The 19,049-nt window shown below is 38.8% G+C and overlaps 2 protein-coding genes across 9 annotated transcripts in view; one reads left to right on the top strand and one right to left on the bottom strand.

The window, feature by feature from the left end:
* Positions 1-3,485, bottom strand: part of Ppp1r12b (protein phosphatase 1 regulatory subunit 12B) — a 217,354-nt gene extending 213,869 nt beyond the window's left edge. For all 8 annotated transcript variants that reach the window (XR_784437.3, XM_033762165.1, XM_033762167.1 and 5 more), the window contains exon 1: positions 3,058-3,485. Coding sequence is in view for 7 of the 8 variants with exons in the window: in XM_033762165.1 (XP_033618056.1) it covers positions 3,058-3,348 (291 nt within the window). In the remaining variant the exon portion in view is untranslated. The remainder of the gene's footprint in view (positions 1-3,057) is intronic.
* A 4,929-nt stretch (positions 3,486-8,414) lies between these two features.
* Positions 8,415-18,102, top strand: Ube2t (ubiquitin conjugating enzyme E2 T). The gene is made up of 7 exons (XM_010645083.3): positions 8,415-8,491; positions 14,096-14,264; positions 15,149-15,218; positions 16,616-16,721; positions 16,811-16,909; positions 17,046-17,129; positions 17,862-18,102. Exons 2-7 carry the CDS (start codon positions 14,156-14,158, stop codon positions 18,009-18,011), a joined length of 618 nt encoding a protein of 205 aa, XP_010643385.1. The 5' UTR covers positions 8,415-8,491; positions 14,096-14,155; the 3' UTR covers positions 18,012-18,102.
* Positions 18,103-19,049: the final 947 nt, after the last annotated feature.

The following is a 19,049-nucleotide window of genomic DNA, read 5'->3' as shown; positions in this document are numbered from 1 at the left end:
TTTTTTTTTTTTTTTTTTTTTGGTACCGGGGATTGAACTCGGGTCCTTGTGCTTGCAAGGCAGGCCACTGAACCACTGAGCTAAATCCCCAGCCCCTAAATTCTTTGCCTCTTAACCCAATAATTTGGTAGATAATTTCAGTAAAAGACCATATTGCTAAGATACCAAGATAGGTAATAATAAGCAAACTTTACTAAATAAAGAATTTTTTAAGTACCATGTTAAATTATTAACAAACACATTCCTTCCTTATAATATACATACATAAATAAAATGTAAGTGTCTTTGTGAGCCTAAACATGCTTTCCAGGGTTATATAATCAGATTAACTCCTTCTTCATTGAGTACTCTAGGCCATTAAATGTATATATTCACCAAAATGACGTTATTCTACCTCAGGTTTTCAGGAGAACTGGTCTAACTCTTCAGATAGTTCTTATCCTAGTCTCTTTCAAGTATTATTAATAGGACTCCTGGAGCTTGTTATCTTTCACTCAAGCACTCCATGGTCTCAGCAAAAGCTGCCAAGAAAGATCTCTAAGTGAGAGGTAGCATTAAGGCACTAAGATTACTGGTGCAAATCAGCCACTGTGACCTTGTGGGACAAGGAGAAAAATCATCCCCCAATATGACATGGGTGTTTCTTTCAATATGCCAAGATGACAATCCACAGTTGGTCAGGGCTAAAACAAAGGAGAGAAAGACAGCAATTGTCCAGATAATGCATATCATGCTTATATAATGGACAAAACTTTACCCAAATAATTCACATATTTATACCATTCACTCCCCATTTCAGAGAGGCCAGGTCAGTAACATAGGCAATCAGCTATTGGCAGCTCCAGTTTTACATTAGGAAAATAATCTGGTATGTACTTCGAAGTTCTTCAGATTATGGAAAAACACACTGTAACTCTTTGGATTTGTAGAAGAGTTCCTAAGCCAATAAAAGCCCCTTGTTTTGACTTCCAATCTTTGAGCGACTTAATCTTTGGCTAAATTTGCCTAGTATTGAATATAGCTATTCAACTCTGCCAGCCGTATCAATGTGAAGGAATGCCACCATCATATTTGTAGATGATTTAAAAAATTCATGGCTGTCAGCCCCTTCCCTTCATCCTATTTCAAGAGAATATTAAACATGAAAAATGTACATACAATTGAGGGTGACAGTGAAGAAAGAAGTAAAGGTGTGGTGGGTGGGGGGTTATCTCAGAAGAAGGGCTTCGAAAAGCAGTTACCTTAAATAGGAAGGAGATCTACCATGAGTGACCTCAAAGAATGTTTTTCCAATCGTAAAATGTGTATGGGAAAACCAGACTTAACTACCAGAGTCATTCTAAAAGAAATAAGGCCACTGAGTGACACTAACAATGCTTTCACACAAAAGTGATTTCAGAAAAAGGATACATGGACTGGAAAACTGCATTACATTTCTCTAACTTCTATGAACCCATAAAATGATTTCCAGAATTCAAATCTCAATCTCCTTTCCATCCTGGATACATTTGAACAATAGAAATTCACTTGCCGCAGAGTTTAGAAATTTAAAGTTTAAAGTTTAATTAAAATTTAACATGCTAGGCCCAGGGGCATATGCCGGTATCCCAGCTACTCAGTAGGCTGAGACAAGAGGCCATCCAGCAAAACTTACCACCACCCTGTCTCAAAACAATTTTTTTAATAAAATAAATTTTAAAAATTAAAAAAGGGGTAGAAATGTAGCTCAGCGGTAGAGTGCCCCGGGACAAATCCTCAGCACTGTAAAAGCACTGTTTTTAATTTAATGTGGTTCTCTTAGCCTCCATCTTATTTTATATTCAGCTCCTTATTCAATGGGATATAGAGCGCTACAACTGAAAAACCCATACTTTCCAGGCAATTTCTCTCTTAACTTTGCACAAGTAACAATTTTTCCGAGCTTCAGTGTCCTCAACTATAAAATGGAAATAAAAACATTACCTACCACATCTAATTCAGAAGATCAGTACTGAAACATAAACTAATAAATGTAAAATTATTTTTAAACCACAAAGCACTATACAAACATATTGCCTTGGTTGCTACCTTCAGTGAAGTAGTTATGAGCAGAAAAAAATGGATAAAAACAGGGTCAAAAGGGAAAAGTTTCTTTCACCTGAAAGAGAAGGGATGCAAACACGGTGAGGAGCATTTTAAGCTACTGGCTAAATACATCTAGGGAAGTGGCTTAATACAAAGTTGAATTATTATTTATAAGTGGATTCTCGTGAACACAATCCACTCTGCACGAAGAGCAAAAGCAAAAGAACTGATGAAGTTCAGTGGGGAAGAGAGGATGGGGTTAGTTACGAGAGTCAGTATAGACAGAACATAGCTGCGTAAGTGAAAGAAACAGACGATACCACCAAGCACAGGACAACCAGATCACCCACAATCTATATACTATAGCCATATACAGTGATTTCTCTAGGGGACTTAAAAAGAAAAAGAAAAAGAAAAGAAAGAAGGAAAGGCCACAAGTATCAGACAAAAGTGATTTAGTAGCTTGGTTCTCCATAGGAAACACTGAGGGAGGCAGCATTGCTGAAAAGAAAATAAGACACCCGCAACAATGAGGTCAAGGGTGTTCTAAGAGCTTTAGCCTGGAGAAGATAAAAACTGTTTTGGAAGCACCGCAACTCAGCAAAACAAAAGGTGTAGTTTCAGAAGATCTGCTTGCCTTAACCCAGTATATAGAGCTTTACTCTTTAAGTGAAGACGACTGATCTAATCTATAGGGATAACACCGGAGCCCAAATCATCGGTAACCATGACAACTCAAGTAGGTGGAGGGAAATACAAACACTGACCAGGCATAGGGTGACGCTATTCTTTCAGGTAGAGACCCTGGAGTCGGAAAAAGACTTGATGAGTGGAGGAGGAAGGTGTTCAAAAATGAAAGCGAGTTTGACCAAAGGGGTTGTGTCCATGCAAGAGGGCTTGGCGGTGACACTGATACTCTCCGCCGGGAGGACCGCAGGTCACAGGCTCATCCGTAAGGAGTCTGGACGCCTATAAGACCGAAAAGGGAGTTACCTGGTGCAGGGCTGTCAAGCCGTCCACGTTGACCGTGTTGATGTCCGCCCCTCTGGCTAGAAGCTTCTTCACCTCATCTGTGTCCCCGCTGGAACAGGCGGCCAGAAAGACAGCGCCGTCCTCGAAGCGGACCCTGGGGCTCCCACGCCTCGTCTGCGTCTGTCTCCCTGCGCCTCGTCGCTCCGCGGACTCCTGCTCTGTCAGTGAGCCCCGCCAGCGCCGCAGCTGCTCAGCCCGCCGCATTCGCGCCGATTCTGCCCGCTTCCCGCCCAGGTGCTCCAGCTCCGCCATGGTTCTAGTCCCCTGCAGTTAGTTGCTGCTGAAACTACCACCACTAGACTGCTAGTGCGGCTTGGGTTGCCGCTGCCGCCTCAGAGAGCTTCAACCAGGAGCAGAAGGCGGAGACCTCCACACCACCATCTTTACTCCTCCCGCCACTAGCACCGCCCGCACGCTCCCTGGGCTTCAACACGCAGGCGCTGCCCGGTCCCCGGGTCATCATGGGTCTTGTAGTAAAATACCTGCCTCTAGACCACTCCTGGGCCATGAGGGAACTACATATCCCTGGATGCATCAGAAAGGAGGCGAGGACAGACTGCTTGCTCCTTTGCCGCGGGACTCAGCGGTGTCACCTTTGCCCCGAAGTTGGGAGTGTCTTTCGGAGGGGCATCAGCTTCTTCCTTGGGGCACATTGGGAATTGTAGTTTACTCTTGTTATGACTACTAATTAATATTGGCTCCGTAATTGTCACATCACACTTTTGGAGTACAAAAAGGGCAGTAATATTCCCTATTTTCTAGTGGGGAGAGGTAGGTGTAAAATACGAAACAGATTCGAATTCATGTCCTGGTTCTAAATCTAGGATGATACTGACAAGTATTTATCAGCGTAAATGTGAATCTGTATGGATAGGAGAAGCATGCATACGTATATAGTATTACATGTTTTACATGAATAATTTTCAATGTAATTTTATCTGGGCTTAGAAAAAATATCTCAAAAAGGATGCATTCAGATGTAATGGACAAAGCTTAAGCTTTGAACTGAAATTCACCTCTGTAGACAAATTACTTGACTCCTTAACGACCTGTTTGCTTCGTAATCTGGGAATAATAATACTTCATAGGGTAGTAGTGTGGTACTAAATGTGGTACTAAATGCAAGAATGCCTAGTGTCTATGTGCCTATGTGCCTGGCACATATCAGCTAACAACAAATATAAATTTTCCTTCTTTCTGTCTTCTATCACTACTCTTCATGGGTCTTAAATTATTATGACACAGAATGAATGTTGTATTTCCCACGATCTTTTTATCAAAGCCACAGAAAGATGCCTACGGAACGTCCTAAACTCGTAAGGCAGCAAATGGAATATTTTTATATTCTATATAACTGTAGCTATAAAATCTATGTGTGTTTGATAGATTTAATAAATATATCCTCTAGGGCCTTAACCCTGGACAAAATACAGTTAAATGTGCTAGCCATAATGACGAAAACACATACATACATTAGGTTGTTTAATATTTTCTGTATGTTTGAATTTCTTCATAAAAAATGATACAAAAATACTTGGAGTTTGAAAAATGAAATTTATAATATTCTATCATGTAAACTTCATTATATTGTATCATATGAAAATTTACCTGTTCCTCAGTTCCCTGTGAAATGGGACCCATACACTGAAGAAATAAATGAATCAACAAATGAATGAAAATACAATAATCAATTTAATAATACTATGCCTATCCACCATATGCTTTAAGTTGAGCATTCTTGAATACTTTATAAATATTAAGTCTAGGGCCAGGGATTTATCTCAGTGGTTCCGCCACCTGCCTTACAAGCGCAAGGTCCCAAGTTTGATCCCTGGTACCCCCCAAAAAAATTGAGTCTAGCAGTATCTTGTATACTATGCAACAGTGTGCATAACAATAATATATGCTTTATATAAATTTTTCCTTCATGCATTTATTTACAATTATCACAAAACTTTTGTCTCATAATTACTTTCTAACTTATCAACATGGAACCTTTCCTTACTCCAACTTCTTCCTGATAATTAAAATTACACACAAGTTCCTAGATAGAATTCTCCCTAAAGTATAAAAGAGAAATTGATATTAAATCAATAGGAAAGAACACTGAGCTGTAAGCTTAACCCTCTTTGCAATCCTCATGCACCAGTTTAATATTATGGGGTTTGTTTGTTTGTTTGTTTGTATCAGGAATCAAACTCAGGACCTTGTGCTTATGCGGCAGGTGGCAGCACCACTGAGCTAAGTTTAATACTATGTTCATGGACATATATATAACTTCATATTTTACTGACATATCTGTCTTCTAGTAAGGATTTTTAAAAACCAGGATAAAAATTTCAATGACCCATGATATTACATTTCTTTTTGTTTGTTTTGCTTTGGGTTTTTTTGGTTGTTGTTTTGGTACTGGGGATTGAACTCAGGTCTGGTTCAGGTTGTATAAATTAGCCAATTTTGGCCAAATCCAAATTAAATTCTAACTTTCTCAAGAGGCATGAACTTAAATCTCAACAAGAAGAATTCATTCTCAACACTAAAAAGTTGTAGGAAGCAGAAACTACTGCTTTACAATGCCTATTGTATTTGCTTTGTTTCTTCTATTTTTTTTTTCTTGTGGTGGTAAGAGTGTAAAACCCCATTTGGAGACATTACAGAAAAGTGTAAATAGTTAAGTTCCTTGGATAATTTAACTAATACCTTTCTAAAGAAAAGAAATTATTCTTTTAGCTGCAATTACTAGACGTAGTAATCATTGTTATAATCTAATTTAACTGGGTCAGCCAAAAAATTATATCACAAAACATCATTCTATCTATACTAATTTGAAATTTTCTTCAAAATTAAATTTATATAGCATGTTATGATGGCACACATCTGTAATCCCAGCACTCTGGAGACTAAGGCAGGAGAATTTCAAGTTTTGTATGACTTAGTGAGACCTTGTCTCAAAATAAGAAATTTGAAAAAGGTCTGGGGATGTAGCTCAATGCTAAAGCCCTGAATTCAATCTCTAGGATTGTAAAAAAAATTAAAATCATGTAACTTTTGAGCTGGGTGTGGGGGCGCACCCCTGTAATCCCAGCACTGAGGAGGCTGAGGCAGGAGGATCATTGTGAGTTCGAGACCAGCCTGGGCTACACAGTGAGTTCCAGGTCAGTCTCAACTACATAGTGAGACCCTGTCTCAAAAAACAACAACAATAAAATCATGTAAGTTTTCTCTAAAACATCTTCCCCAGCCAGGACACTTTTAAGAATAATTGAAGAGGGCTGGGGATTTAGCTCAGTGGTTCGACACCTGCCTCACAAGCGCAAGGTCCCAAATTCAATCCCCGGTACCAAAATAATAATAATAATAATAATAATAATAATAATAATAATAATAGAAGAAGAAATAATATTATCTTTAAGAATTATATGATCATCTTATTAAGCAAGTAGGATAACAAATACTCTAAAGAAAATATTTTGACATACAAATTAGTAAATCTTGACAGTCTCATTTACAAATACGTTTTTATACTTTGAAATGTACTGAGCCATTTTATAAAGTGAGGAATGTTTACCAAACAATAATTCTCAAAACACCCACTTTAAAGTGAATTATAATAGAATACTTCATTTTAAAAAGTAATAACACCTGTAGATAGTTTATAAAAATCTTTCATTCTGTCTTCTATTTTTATCAGTTAGCCTACCTCCCTCTGGTGGACAAATAGGAACTATACTTAGTGTGGGTTCTGTCTTTCCTTTTATCTTCTTTTCCTCTTTTCTCCCTTGTTCTTTCCTCCCCTTCCCCTCTCCTTTTACCTTCTCTTTCTCTATTTTCCCTTCCATACTATAAATAGTTGCTAGCTTTATACCTTTATTCCTTTCCACCAAACTCAATACAATTTGTGCTTTTTCTAAGAGACATTTAAAGCAATTATTTTTCAGAGAACTGTCCAGGAAAGTAATTAATTTCAGTTCAGAAAATATCTTTAATTGAAAGACAGTTACTGTTGTGGTTAAAAAAATAAGATAAAACACTAGTGGGATGAAATATCAGAAATCAGTAATAAGCAATTCAAAATTATGACAGAAAACATTTCACTGCAATGAGTAAATGCTAACAATAAATGTAAAATCCCAACAACTAGCTGGAAATTAGTAACAGGACTTGGTATGTCTACTAATTTCATAATTATCATAATAACTCATCAGCTATTTTAGTTGGCTCAGTCCTACATTTAAAGTGAGGAAACTCTTGGTAAAATTATAGTCTTAGTGTGTGGGTCTTTTGTGGAGAGAAAATATAGCATACAGTGATCATGGGAAACAAATTACTACTTAACATTAATTTGGTCTGAAGGTAGACATCACTATAATAGCCTAAATCATGTTGGTTTACAAGTTTAGGAAGACACTGATCCTTGTTCTTTTGTCACCCCTGAGTTAGGAAACTAAACAGTGAGCTCAGAGAAGTGAGAGGTGAGGGTTGACTTTGTCCCATCCACAGGATTGTCACTGGCCAAATTCCAGCCACGTCCTCTGGATTCTCAGGTCTGAGTTAAACTTCCTCTTTCAAGGAACGTTAACGTCTGAGATTTCAAGGTTGGCTTCTCTATAAACAGGCTCGTCCGTATAAGAACGTACTACACTTCTAGAGTTGGGAGACAGTCAAGAAGTCAGCTATTCCCGGGCTGAGGATGCAGCTCAGGGGTAGAAAGCACACTTATTATGTGCAACCCTGGATTCTATCTCAAGCACCAAAAAAAAAAAAAAAAAAAAAAAAAAGTCACCGATTCCAGTCTCCCAGTGAAAGGGTCTTCTGCCCTCTCCCTAATAATTACTGCCTAACTTCCACCTGAATACGTCCAGTGACAAGGAATTCGTTCTATCTGCTTTGACCTTCAGAGTTCTAATAGATAGAATGCTTTTTAAACTTTAATCCATTGATCTTAGATGTGTTTTTCTAAAGCAGTTAAGTCTTCCACGTGAAAATTATTTTAAATAAAAGAAGACCGCTATCAGCTATCCGGCCCCAAAATATTTCATTGTTCCAGCTCCTCCCTCCGCTCTGACGAACAGGGCCGGCTTAATAACTCAGGTCGCGCAGCTCGGGACTGCCCAGGCAGCGCCAGGCTGTAGCCCGGGACGGGGCCTGAGGAACTCTGAAGCGAGAAGCCCAGAGTTGGAGTTTGAGCTGCAGCGCCCAGAGCGCGCGCTCCAAATTGAACGCCACGTGAGCGGAAACAGGCTCGGAGCATTGACCAATAGGGGAGCGCGCTTCTCGCCCGGGGATTGTAGCCGGCCAATCATAATCGTCGCGGGGGCAGGAGGCGGAACCAGGCCAACAGTCGGTGCGTGCGTGAGTTGATACGGGTTCACTATTGTGAGTGGAAGTTGTGCAGGTAAGGTGTTTTTCTTGCTCCCGCCTGGAGGAGGAGGTCACGATGGGTCTTGGGGGAACACGTCCTGTTTCTAAAGCCTAATGTGGGCGTTTTCCTCTGAGAGGAAAGTCCGAAAAGCAGCTGCTAAGCCGAGGCTTCCGCAGTGTCTTCGTGATGAATTTGTGGGCGCTCTCCGCCAAGCAGGGAGAGTCCGCTGAATGGAAAAGGCACAAGTGAACTGCGTTCGCTGGGGGGGGGGGGGCAAAAACTGGGGGGGGGTCTGCCAGCTTGTTATTTCGCCTCAACTCAAGTCTTGTTCATTAGCTATTAACTTAGTAAACTTGCTTAAAGGTTTGGATACAAAATGGGTTTTGTGTGTGTGTGTTTTGAGACTGGCTCTCCCGACTGGGCTTGCAGTCCTCCTGCCTCAGTCTTCCGGAGTGCTAGGATTACGGGTGTGTTTTCCAACGGCCGGCTACAAAACACTTTCTAAAAACTTGGGTCCTGTCCTCACGACGCCTTCCTAATGAGACGAATTACAACTCAGGAGGCAAACTGAGGAGGAAGCAGAGAAAGGATATTTGAAAGGTGTAAGATTGGAATGCTTTACCGTAGAGGAGGAAGAAGTTGTAATTTGATGTGTACATAAAGAATGAAACATGGGCATATAGGTCAGGATAGCTGAAACGTAACTTGTGGGGAGTAGTTACGGGATCTAAGGCTGAAAACATAGTTTAAAGCTAGATGTAAAGAACCTTTATGCCCAGAAAATCTGCAGGAATTGATAGATTTTTGAGTCAACCAGTGGCAGGTACTAGTTTCTGTTAACCTGATGAGATTGGAGTCTGGTTACTTCTTCAAGAGAAATTGTCTTGTTTTTGGTCTGTTCTAAACCCGCTACCATCCATTTCCACTGTTCTCATTTTATATAAGGTACAGTTTATACCCGGGGCAGTTTTAATTGATTGTCAGCATGGGCCTATGGAGAAAGTTGTAAGGGTCTATCTATTAAAGTAAGGTTAATTATCCACTATGTTGCTCCAAGATGATGGTCCAAAGGGGTCTGAGTGTATAGCTCAGTGATAGAACATGTGGTTAGCATGTCAGGCTCTGGATTCCATGACCAGCACCCCCCTCCCAAAAATAGCTAAGGAAATTTTGAAATGTATTGTTTAAAGAGGATCCCAAGTTCAAGACCAGCCTGGGCAACTTAGTGAAACCCTGCCTAAAAATAAAAAAGAGCTGGGTATTCCCTGGGTTCAGTCCACAGCACTAGAGAAAAAAAGACAATGAAAGGACTAAAATTAATCTTTGCAACAGGATTCGTCAGAGTATCTTTGCCCATCCAATGCACAAATTTAGTCTCCACTGAACATATCACTATGGTTAAGTGAATCAGAACTGAGAATGCTTATACATTTCAACTGTCCAACTGTAGTCTTTACAAGTTAATATTGGCCTTCGGTTAGTAGAAGTGTTTGTGAGTAGGCCGGCATAAATTAATATGTCCAAGTCCCGTGGAATCCGAGTGTATTGCTGAGAACCAGATCCCAAAATGTGATGACCTTGCCTGTTTACAGGTGTGTGCCACCACTCCCTGCAATCTTTGACAATTTAAGTTAAGAACTCCATCTGAGATCTTTTTGGATCTCAGAATTTATTAAAGTATTTATTTTTTTCTCAAAATGAAATACAAATTAGAAATGTTAAGTAACGCATTCAGATCCTTAGTCTTGCTCTGATTGGAAGATTTGAAGTGATTTATATAGTTGTAAATCAAAGCCATTTTTACTAGAGTGTTTTTCTCTAAAAAATTAAAATTATTCATGAATAGTTTTGGGCATTAGTCATGTCACTTTCCTATATATCTGTATAAAGTATATGTGTTCTTATTCTCAGATCTCAGCATTCAAGAAATTCACTGTTTCGATATTTAGTACATCCTAAGCTCCTATTTTTCTGCTTAAAAACCCTCATTTTCTTACTGTTCATATTTCTTATCTCTGTAGCATTGATTAGCTTTTTACTCTTGATAAATTTTTAGTGTATTTATTGAGAAAGTTCATATACAATAAGCTGCATAAATTTAGGGTGTATAATTTGATAGGTTTTAACAATATGCAGTTGTGAAAACATTGTCACAGTTGAGATAGTGAACGAGTCTATTACCTCCAAAAGTTTTGTGACTTGTTGAGCACCTTGAATCAGCGAGTTTAGAGTTTTCATACAATGTTGTGACCTCCTTGACTATTTATTCTTTTTTAATGGTATGTATCACATGATCATTTTCAATCCCCTTCCCCATCTCCAAATCATGTTTTATTAACCCCCATCCTTTTTTGGGATTCCATTTACATATGAATTTTTTGCAGACCTGGGGATTGAGCTTGGGGTCTAGCACCTTCACACTGAGCGACCTCCCTAGACTGTTCTTTTTTTTTTTTTTTTTTTTTTTTTTGTACCAGGGGTCAAACTCGGGTCCTTGTGCTGGCAAGGCAGATGGTGGAACCACTGAGCTAAATCCCCAGCCCCCTAGACCATTTTTTATTTTGAGGTAGGGTCCTGGTAAGTCTCTAAACTGCCCAGTCTGGGCTCAAATTTATGATCTTCCTGTCTCAGACTCCCAGAATGCTGGTACTACAGGCATACACCATCACACTCAGCTTTTCTTTCTTTCTTTATTTTTTTTTTTGTACTTGGAATTGTACTCAGGGCCTTGAGCTTGCCACTGAGCTACATCCCCAGACCATTCTTTTCAATTTTTGACAGTTGTTCTTGGTTTCATTTTATTTTTTTGATTTTTTTGTTTTTGTTTTTTGAGACAGGGTCTCACCATGTAGTTGAGACTGACCTGGAACTCACTATGTAGCCCAAGCTGGTCTCGAACTCACAGTGATCCTCCTGCCTCAGCCTCCCAAGTGCTGGGATTACAGGCATGCGCCACCACGCCCGGCCTTGGTTTCATTTTAAATTGCATATATGTATGTCTTAAGGTTGTATACTTATAGTCACATACATGGTATTTTTCATGTCTAGAAGTTTAATTTGGACCATGGCTGTTTGTTTTGAGATGGAGTCTTTCTGTGTTGTCCAAGCTGGCCTGGACATCACCCTCCTGCGCAAGCCTCCAACTAGCAGGGATTACATGTGTGCCACATACCCAGCTTTAATTTGGGTCCCTCTTTTCTGTCTTCCATATTTCTCCTTAACATGCTCATTCTGTATGTCTTGAACAGATGGAATATATTGATATAGCTGTTTCAATATCCTTATTCTTACCATTATTCCCCTATAAGTAATATGTCCATTTTCTTCAAACTGCTTTTTTTTTGGTGGTGGGGGGTTGAGACAGGGTCTCACTATGTAGTTGAGACTGACCTGGAACTCACTTTGTAGCCCAGGCTGGTCTTGAACTCACAGTGATCCTCCTGCCTGAGCCTCCCGAGTGCTGGGATTACAGGCGTGCGCCACCACAACCGGCTTCAAACTGCTTTTAAGACGGTGTGTGATGGAGCCTTCCATTCTGTCCAGGCCGACTGGAATCCTGGGCTTAAATGATCCTCCCACCTACCTCACTCTCTTTAGTACATAGCGTCAACTACAGGTACCACCAAATCCCCCTAAGACTTTCTTTTTGTTTGGTTTTCAAAACTTTAGTTAATATGTATTTAATTATATGTATATACTTGGCGTATATTTTATTTTGAAAAGAAACTGTAGGGCCGGGGGCTTTAGCTCAGTGGTGCTGCGGCCTGCCTGCCTCGTCGTAAGATCCCCAGTACCAAAAAACTAAAAAACCTACTAGATCACCACAAAGCTGATTTACATATACTCATCAGTTACAGAAAGACATAGTGAGTTTCTCTATGATCCTAATCTATATGTACCCTTTATTTGATAAGAAAACCAAAATTTTAAAAGTTAAAGCATTACATTTTCAGAAGTGTAAAATGCTTTCCAAAAAAAAACCCTCATAAGGGAAATTAGAAAATATTTATTCGTTTATTTATTTATTTATTGGTACGGGGAGTCAGACTTGGGCCCTTGCGCTTGTGAGGCAGGCAGCGGAACCACTGAGCCAAATCCCCTGCCCTAGAAAATATTGAAAATGGAAGAACATTTTACATATCAAGATTTGGGGATGCAGTGGTAATTAGAAAGCAGGATACTCACATGTTTACAGTTGAAAAGTGAAAATATGAGAAATTTAAATACAGTCTAAATTTGGAAAAGAAAAACTAAAAAAAGTCGAAGGATAGAAATAATAAAGATAGCGGCAGAAATCATTGAAATAGAAAATAAATTTTGAACAGAGACACCATAAAATGTTTCTTAATACATAAATCTCAAGATTGAGCAAAGGAAAAAGGCTGGCGCAGGCAAACATTGTTAGAAATGAAAATGGAAGGGCATAATGGCATTTGGGTAGGAGGGTTTTAAGTTTGAGGACATCCTGAGCTACATAACAAAAGGATGCAAATGTATATGGAAGTTTAATTTATGGTAATAGCAGAAAGGATGGACTTTTTCAATAATTGATATTTGGGCAGTTATTCGTTTTGGAACACATTTTAAATTGGACTCTTCCTTTACTGTACACAAAAATCAATTCCTTATTTTAAATATTTAAGTATGAAAAACAAAATTATTTTAAAAATACTAACAGTGTAGGAAAATATCTTTAAATTTAGAACACGGAAAAAAATTAATATTAAATATATGCTTATCAAATGACATCACTGAATAAAAATGGAAAGATTAGCCATAAAAGGAGATATTTGTAATACATATCAAAGTGGTGGTGTCCTTTGGGTCACCGCTAGAGGGAAAACTAGAGTGAAAAGTGTATTGAGTAGCTATAGTGGGTTTTTAGACAAGAGAGACTTGGAGTATATTTGAATGTTAATGACAGAAGCAAAGATTGGAAATACTAGAGAAAGATGGACTAGTTAAAAAAGAGTGGGTTTCTGGAATTAGATGTGAAATCCACGGCACATGAGAAAACTTCAGGCATTTGAGCATTAATTTATACGTATCTCAGAGTATAGACCATCTAGGTCATGCCTGCTCTCGCAAGGCATGTGGAGACTTCCTAGCAGGCAATTTATGTCAAGTCCCTTATTGTACCAGGCTTGCTGAGGATACACTGGTGAGCAAAATCTGTCCCAGCTCCTGACCTCGTGAGTTTATAATTTATCAGTGGGCTATAGTTTTGTTTATTTGTTTATTTATTTTTGGTGCTAGGGATCAACCTACAGGGCCTCACACAGGCTAAACTTGGCGGGGAGGAGCATGCTAAACTTTTAATTCCTCCCCTGTCCCCCTCCCCTCTCCCTCTCCTCTTTTCATCTCCCTGTGTGGCTGTGTACTGCTGGCCTTGAACTTGCAATTCTCCTACCTTAGCCTCCTGAGTTTTGGGATTAGCACCACACTCAGCTATAATTCTTTTTTTCAAAAATTACTTTCTTGAGTAAATAAAAAGTTCATAAGGCGGGAACAGAAAAGCTCAAGACTCCCTTGTCAGAAGAGAGATTAGTGAGTGGAGTTGTCCTTCACTACATCAAAGCTAAGTGCTGAAAACTCAGGCACTGTTACCATTTCATGGTTCCCTCTTTTCTCCCCTAGTGCATCTCAACCAGCCCCTAGTGTGGAGTGGTACTGTGTGTTACCCTTTACTCGAGCATCATGCAGAGAGTTTCACGTCTGAAAAGAGAGCTGCAAATGCTAGCCACTGAGCCACCTCCAGGCATCACATGCTGGCAAGAAAAAGACCAGATGGATGACCTGCGAGCTCGTGAGTGTCATCATGACTAGATGAGATCGTGACTACTGAAGGTTATGCTGAAATTCAAACATTTGTATATTCCTCTGAAGCAGGGAACAGATATAAGGTCAAAGTGCTCTACCATCTTTCTTCCCTAATTTGTTTGCATCATAAAAGGTTTACTCGACATTTCCTGCTTTCTTGACTTTTTATTTTACTTTTGCTGACTTATAATCAAGATTGGGCATCAGCTGTGCAGTACTAGTTATACCAAATGACCATCTGAAATATCTATGAAGTCAGGTGGAAGCATAAAAGCCCAAACAAATCTGTAAGTTGTATTTGGTCTTTGCAACTGCTGTTTTATTTGACTTTCAAAAAATATTTATACCAGGGATTTAGCTCAGTGGTGTCACTGCCTGCCTCGCAAGCGCAAGGTCCTGAGTACGTACCCCCCCCATTTTTTTTTTTTTTTTTTTTTGGTACCGGGGATTGAACTCGGGTCCTTGCACCTGCAAGGCAGGCCACCGAACTGCTGAGCTAAATCCCTGGCCCTCCAAAAAAATCTTTTTAAAATTTACTTATTTTGGTTTTTGAGACAAGGTCTCACTATGTAACCCAGACTGGCTTTGAACTCATGATCCTCTTGCTTCAGCCTCTGAAGTGCTAGAAGTATAGGCAGGTGCCACCATACCCAGGACGACTCCTACTTTAGATCTATTGTATGTCCTTGGACACCACCAACCTTTAGGGTATACCAGCATCATGGTGTATTGATTGCATAAAGACTTATTAAACCCCTGAGATAGGATTATTGTTATAGACTTAGTTTCTGTGTTAGAATAATAGAACTTCTTAATTCAAATCATCTGATTCCCTTTTAACTTTTTCTTTCATTATTTTTTTCTTTTAAGAAATATTAGGTGGAGCCAACACACCTTATGAGAAAGGTGTTTTTAAGCTTGAAGTCATCATTCCTGAGAGGTTAGTGTGAATTAGATTCTTTTTTTTTTTTTTTTTTTTTTTTTTTTAACTTGGGACCTTGCGCTTATGAGGCAGGTGGCAGCACCACTGAGCTAAATCCCTGGCCCATGAATTACATTCTTGACCTACATGGAAATGCCTAGTCATCAGAAGACAGAACAGTGTGGTCCATGGAGGATTAAATGTAGGGGTTAAAAGATCTGGGTATTAATCCAGTTTCTTATGATTTAATTTGCCAAGTTATTTTCTCTCTGGAGTTCAATTTTCTTCTTTAAAATAATGGGCTATATCACAACTCAGCTTTTCTTTTCCCCCTTAAGTTGTGGCAACATATAACAATTACCCATTTTAGCCATTTTTTTTTTTTTAAAGAGACAGGATCTCACTATGTAGTCCATGCTAGCTGCCTCAAAGTTACCAATCCTGCCTCAGCCTCCTAAATACTACGATTACAGTCATGCACCACTATGTCTGCATTTTAGCCACTTTAAAGTATACATTTCATGTTGTCATGCAACCGTTACTTCATCCATCTCCAGAACTTTTTCATCTTCCCAAACTATAACTTCATAACCAATAAAAACTCTCCATTCTCTTCTAGCCCCATGCTCTGGCAACCACCATTCTGTTTTTTTATCTCAATGTTAAGGCCCCTCAAGTATCCTTTAAGGTTCTAATCATTAAGCTGTAATTTTGTGCAGAAAGGGCAAGGGATGAAGTGAATGTCTAACTGTTGAAACATAGATATCTATTTACCAGGTCAGATCCAGACTTGTTAAAGTCCTGAGAGATTAGTTTAATAGTCGTGTTTTATATCAGTCTAAACATAGGCTTAGAACTTCTGAAGTTCTTGTCTCACTAAGAAACATAATAGCCAAAGACAATGCATAAATCTTAATTGGATCCTATTTTGAGAAATTGAGCTATTAAAAAATGAGAGAATTAAATCAGAATAGTAAATAGTACTAGGAAATTATTTTTAAAATCTTTCGAAGATGCAATGGTATTACAATTATGTAGGAAATTGTCCTTATTCTTACAAGATAAATGCTGATTTTAGAAAGTGAAGTGGCTTGAATCCAGTCAGTAGTATATGAGTGTTTTCATACTGTATTTCAGCTTTTCTGATCATTTGTAAATTTTTATGGTAAAAATTTGGGAAGAAGGCAGGGATTTAGTTCAGTGGTGCCGCCCTCTGCCTCGTAAATGCAAGGTCCTGAGTTTGATCCCTGGTACCAAAAAGAAAAAAAAAATGGGAAGAAAGGACATTTGCCCCCCAAATACTGTCTTCCTGATGGTTTTCTAATACGTATATTAGTGATCCAGAAACTATTTAAAATGTACTAGGAAACAATATTAAAGTAATAATAATGTCTTGTTGTTCCATGCATCCAAAGGTACCCATTTGAACCTCCACAGATCCGATTTCTGACTCCCATCTATCATCCCAACATTGATTCTGCTGGTAGGATTTGTCTGGATGTCCTCAAATTGCCACCAAAAGTGAGTAGTGGGTAAAGGGTTGACTCTGGCATTGTTTTGTTCATCTGTACAATTCGAATTACAGTCTCACATCCTTACTCTGTGTGTAGGGTGCTTGGAGACCAGCCCTCAACATCGCAGCCGTGTTGACCTCTATTCAGCTGCTCATGGCGGAACCCAACCCTGATGATCCCCTGATGGCTGACATTGTGAGTTTCCCCCTTTTCACTGCACTACACAGGCCATTCTGTACCTCGAATGCTCTATGCATGAGGATGGTGGCATCAGCTGAGCTTATCGCTGCACATCATTTTTTCCCCATTCTTTTCTTTGATTTCCTCTCAGTCCTCAGAATTTAAATATAATAAGCCAGTCTTCCTGGAGAATGCCAAGCGGTGGACAGAGAAGCATGCAAAACAAAAGCAGAAGGTATGATATTTGCTACTATTATCAGTCCGTCAAATTTATGTGTATCAGCTGTATATATGTATAAATAATGCTTATTAGATTTACCAGATTTGTGCTATGCTCGAATGGCCAGTATGATCTTTTTCTCCTGTTGCAGCTATCTAATAATTAACTCAGCAGAATAGCCTAGTAGTTCAACCAACATTAAATTTTTCCCAACAGTTGTCATCTGTTGACAACACTAGAGGGCAGGCAGCATCTAGTTGATCTTTTTTGTATTCTTGGGGGTCGGAGGGTTAGAAGAAAGATGCCTCCGATTTTTTCCTAAATTGTCTTATTTAACAGTGAGAAGGAGCTATATTTATAGGCACTAGTTGCAGAAATAGGAAGCAATTATTGATAGAAAGGGAAATTTATATTTCTCATGAACCATTCAGGGGAGAAGGGAGGAATAAAACTTCCCCAGTTTAAGTAGATAGTTTCCTTATTTAACAAAATACAAATTGCAAGAACACGGGTGCTTCTTGCTGAGTTATAGCATTCTTCAGATTGAGTTAAGTAGCAGTTTGTGTTACTTGTAAGAAGAAGTAATTAGACAAATGAAGAAGATGCTTTTGGAGGAAATATATGCACAGTGCAATATATAAATCTTGTAACAAAAAAGGTAGCTGGAAAGAAAATATTAGAGCTTCGTTTTTCTCTGCTGGCATTTGCATGAACCTTATTGTATTTCACCCTATCTTTTCTTTTTAGGCTGACGAGGAAGATGTGCTGGATAATTTACCAAAGGCCAGTAACTCTGAAATAGACAACTCAACACAAAAAAGGAAGGCTGGGCAGCTAGGAGGTGTAGAAAAGAAATTTTGCCCTGATGATCGAGAAGTTTGTCCTGATCCATCTTAGTTAATGCATTTTTGCAAGATGGTCTAATTTGCTTACCTTTCTTGAATGTTTTTCTTTGTTTTGGGTGACATTGTAATTGTTGTACCCTATAAAGGACTCTATATATTTATGTATTCTGCTCTACAGTGATTCTGTGTATAGTTTGTTTTATTTACCTTGTACATATGTATTTTGAAATCTTTTAAACCTGAAGAATAAATAATCATTTAATGTTGAGTACATGCTTATCCTAAATGTGTGTCTGGGAGTGAACTGGCCAGAGTGCTGTATGCTCAGTATGTTAAAATATTTGGAATCGTTGTCCTTTACTTTGCCAACTTAACCACCATCACTAGAGACACTGAATGTTTGACATAGACGTAAAATAGATGTTAGAAATATTTCAGTTACCCCTAGGCTTTCAGGGAATCCAGCTTTTTAGAAGCCTTAAAACACGATAAGGCAATGTATCTTTTCTGTATTGTTTAATTTTTTTTTGCAACTTTCACTTTTTGTGATTTACATAGCTGCTCACAATTACTGTAGTGTAACTTTGATTTGCAGCATATACTTACTGTGCACCTACTATGTGCCAGGTGTCACTGTTTGACAATGTAATGCAGAGAAAAAAATCAGACATGGAATTAACCAAGTTATCATACAGATTTAAACAGAGATTATTATGATCCCTTTTACTCCCTTAGAATCACTTCATGGCTAGTATTACTCTGAACGGTCAGGTGCCAAATTTGAATCCCTTACCCATGACTTTATATCTGTCTTTGTGTGTGTGTGGTACCAGGGGTTCTAACCCAGGGCCTCAAGCCTGCTAGGTAAGTGTTCTACTCACCGAGCTACCCCTGTGCTACTATTCTATTTAAATGATACATAACACGTTTGAATGGAAATCAGTTGAAATAGGAAGAGGTTATCCACGCTAAATAAAAGACTTTTTGAGGAATATAGGTATTAAGACAGTCCAGGCAGAGATATACTCTGTTCATAACCCAACATAGCAGTGATGATTTTTTTTTTTTTTTTTTTTTTTTTTTTTTTTTT

Source organism: Fukomys damarensis, unplaced genomic scaffold (assembly GCF_012274545.1).
Source record: "Fukomys damarensis isolate Sample0158 unplaced genomic scaffold, DMR_v1.0_HiC HiC_scaffold_11, whole genome shotgun sequence".
In the NCBI taxonomy this organism is placed as follows: domain Eukaryota; kingdom Metazoa; phylum Chordata; class Mammalia; order Rodentia; family Bathyergidae; genus Fukomys; species Fukomys damarensis.
The sequence above is the reverse complement of the archived record's forward strand: the minus strand, read 5'-3'. Positions and strand labels throughout refer to the sequence as shown.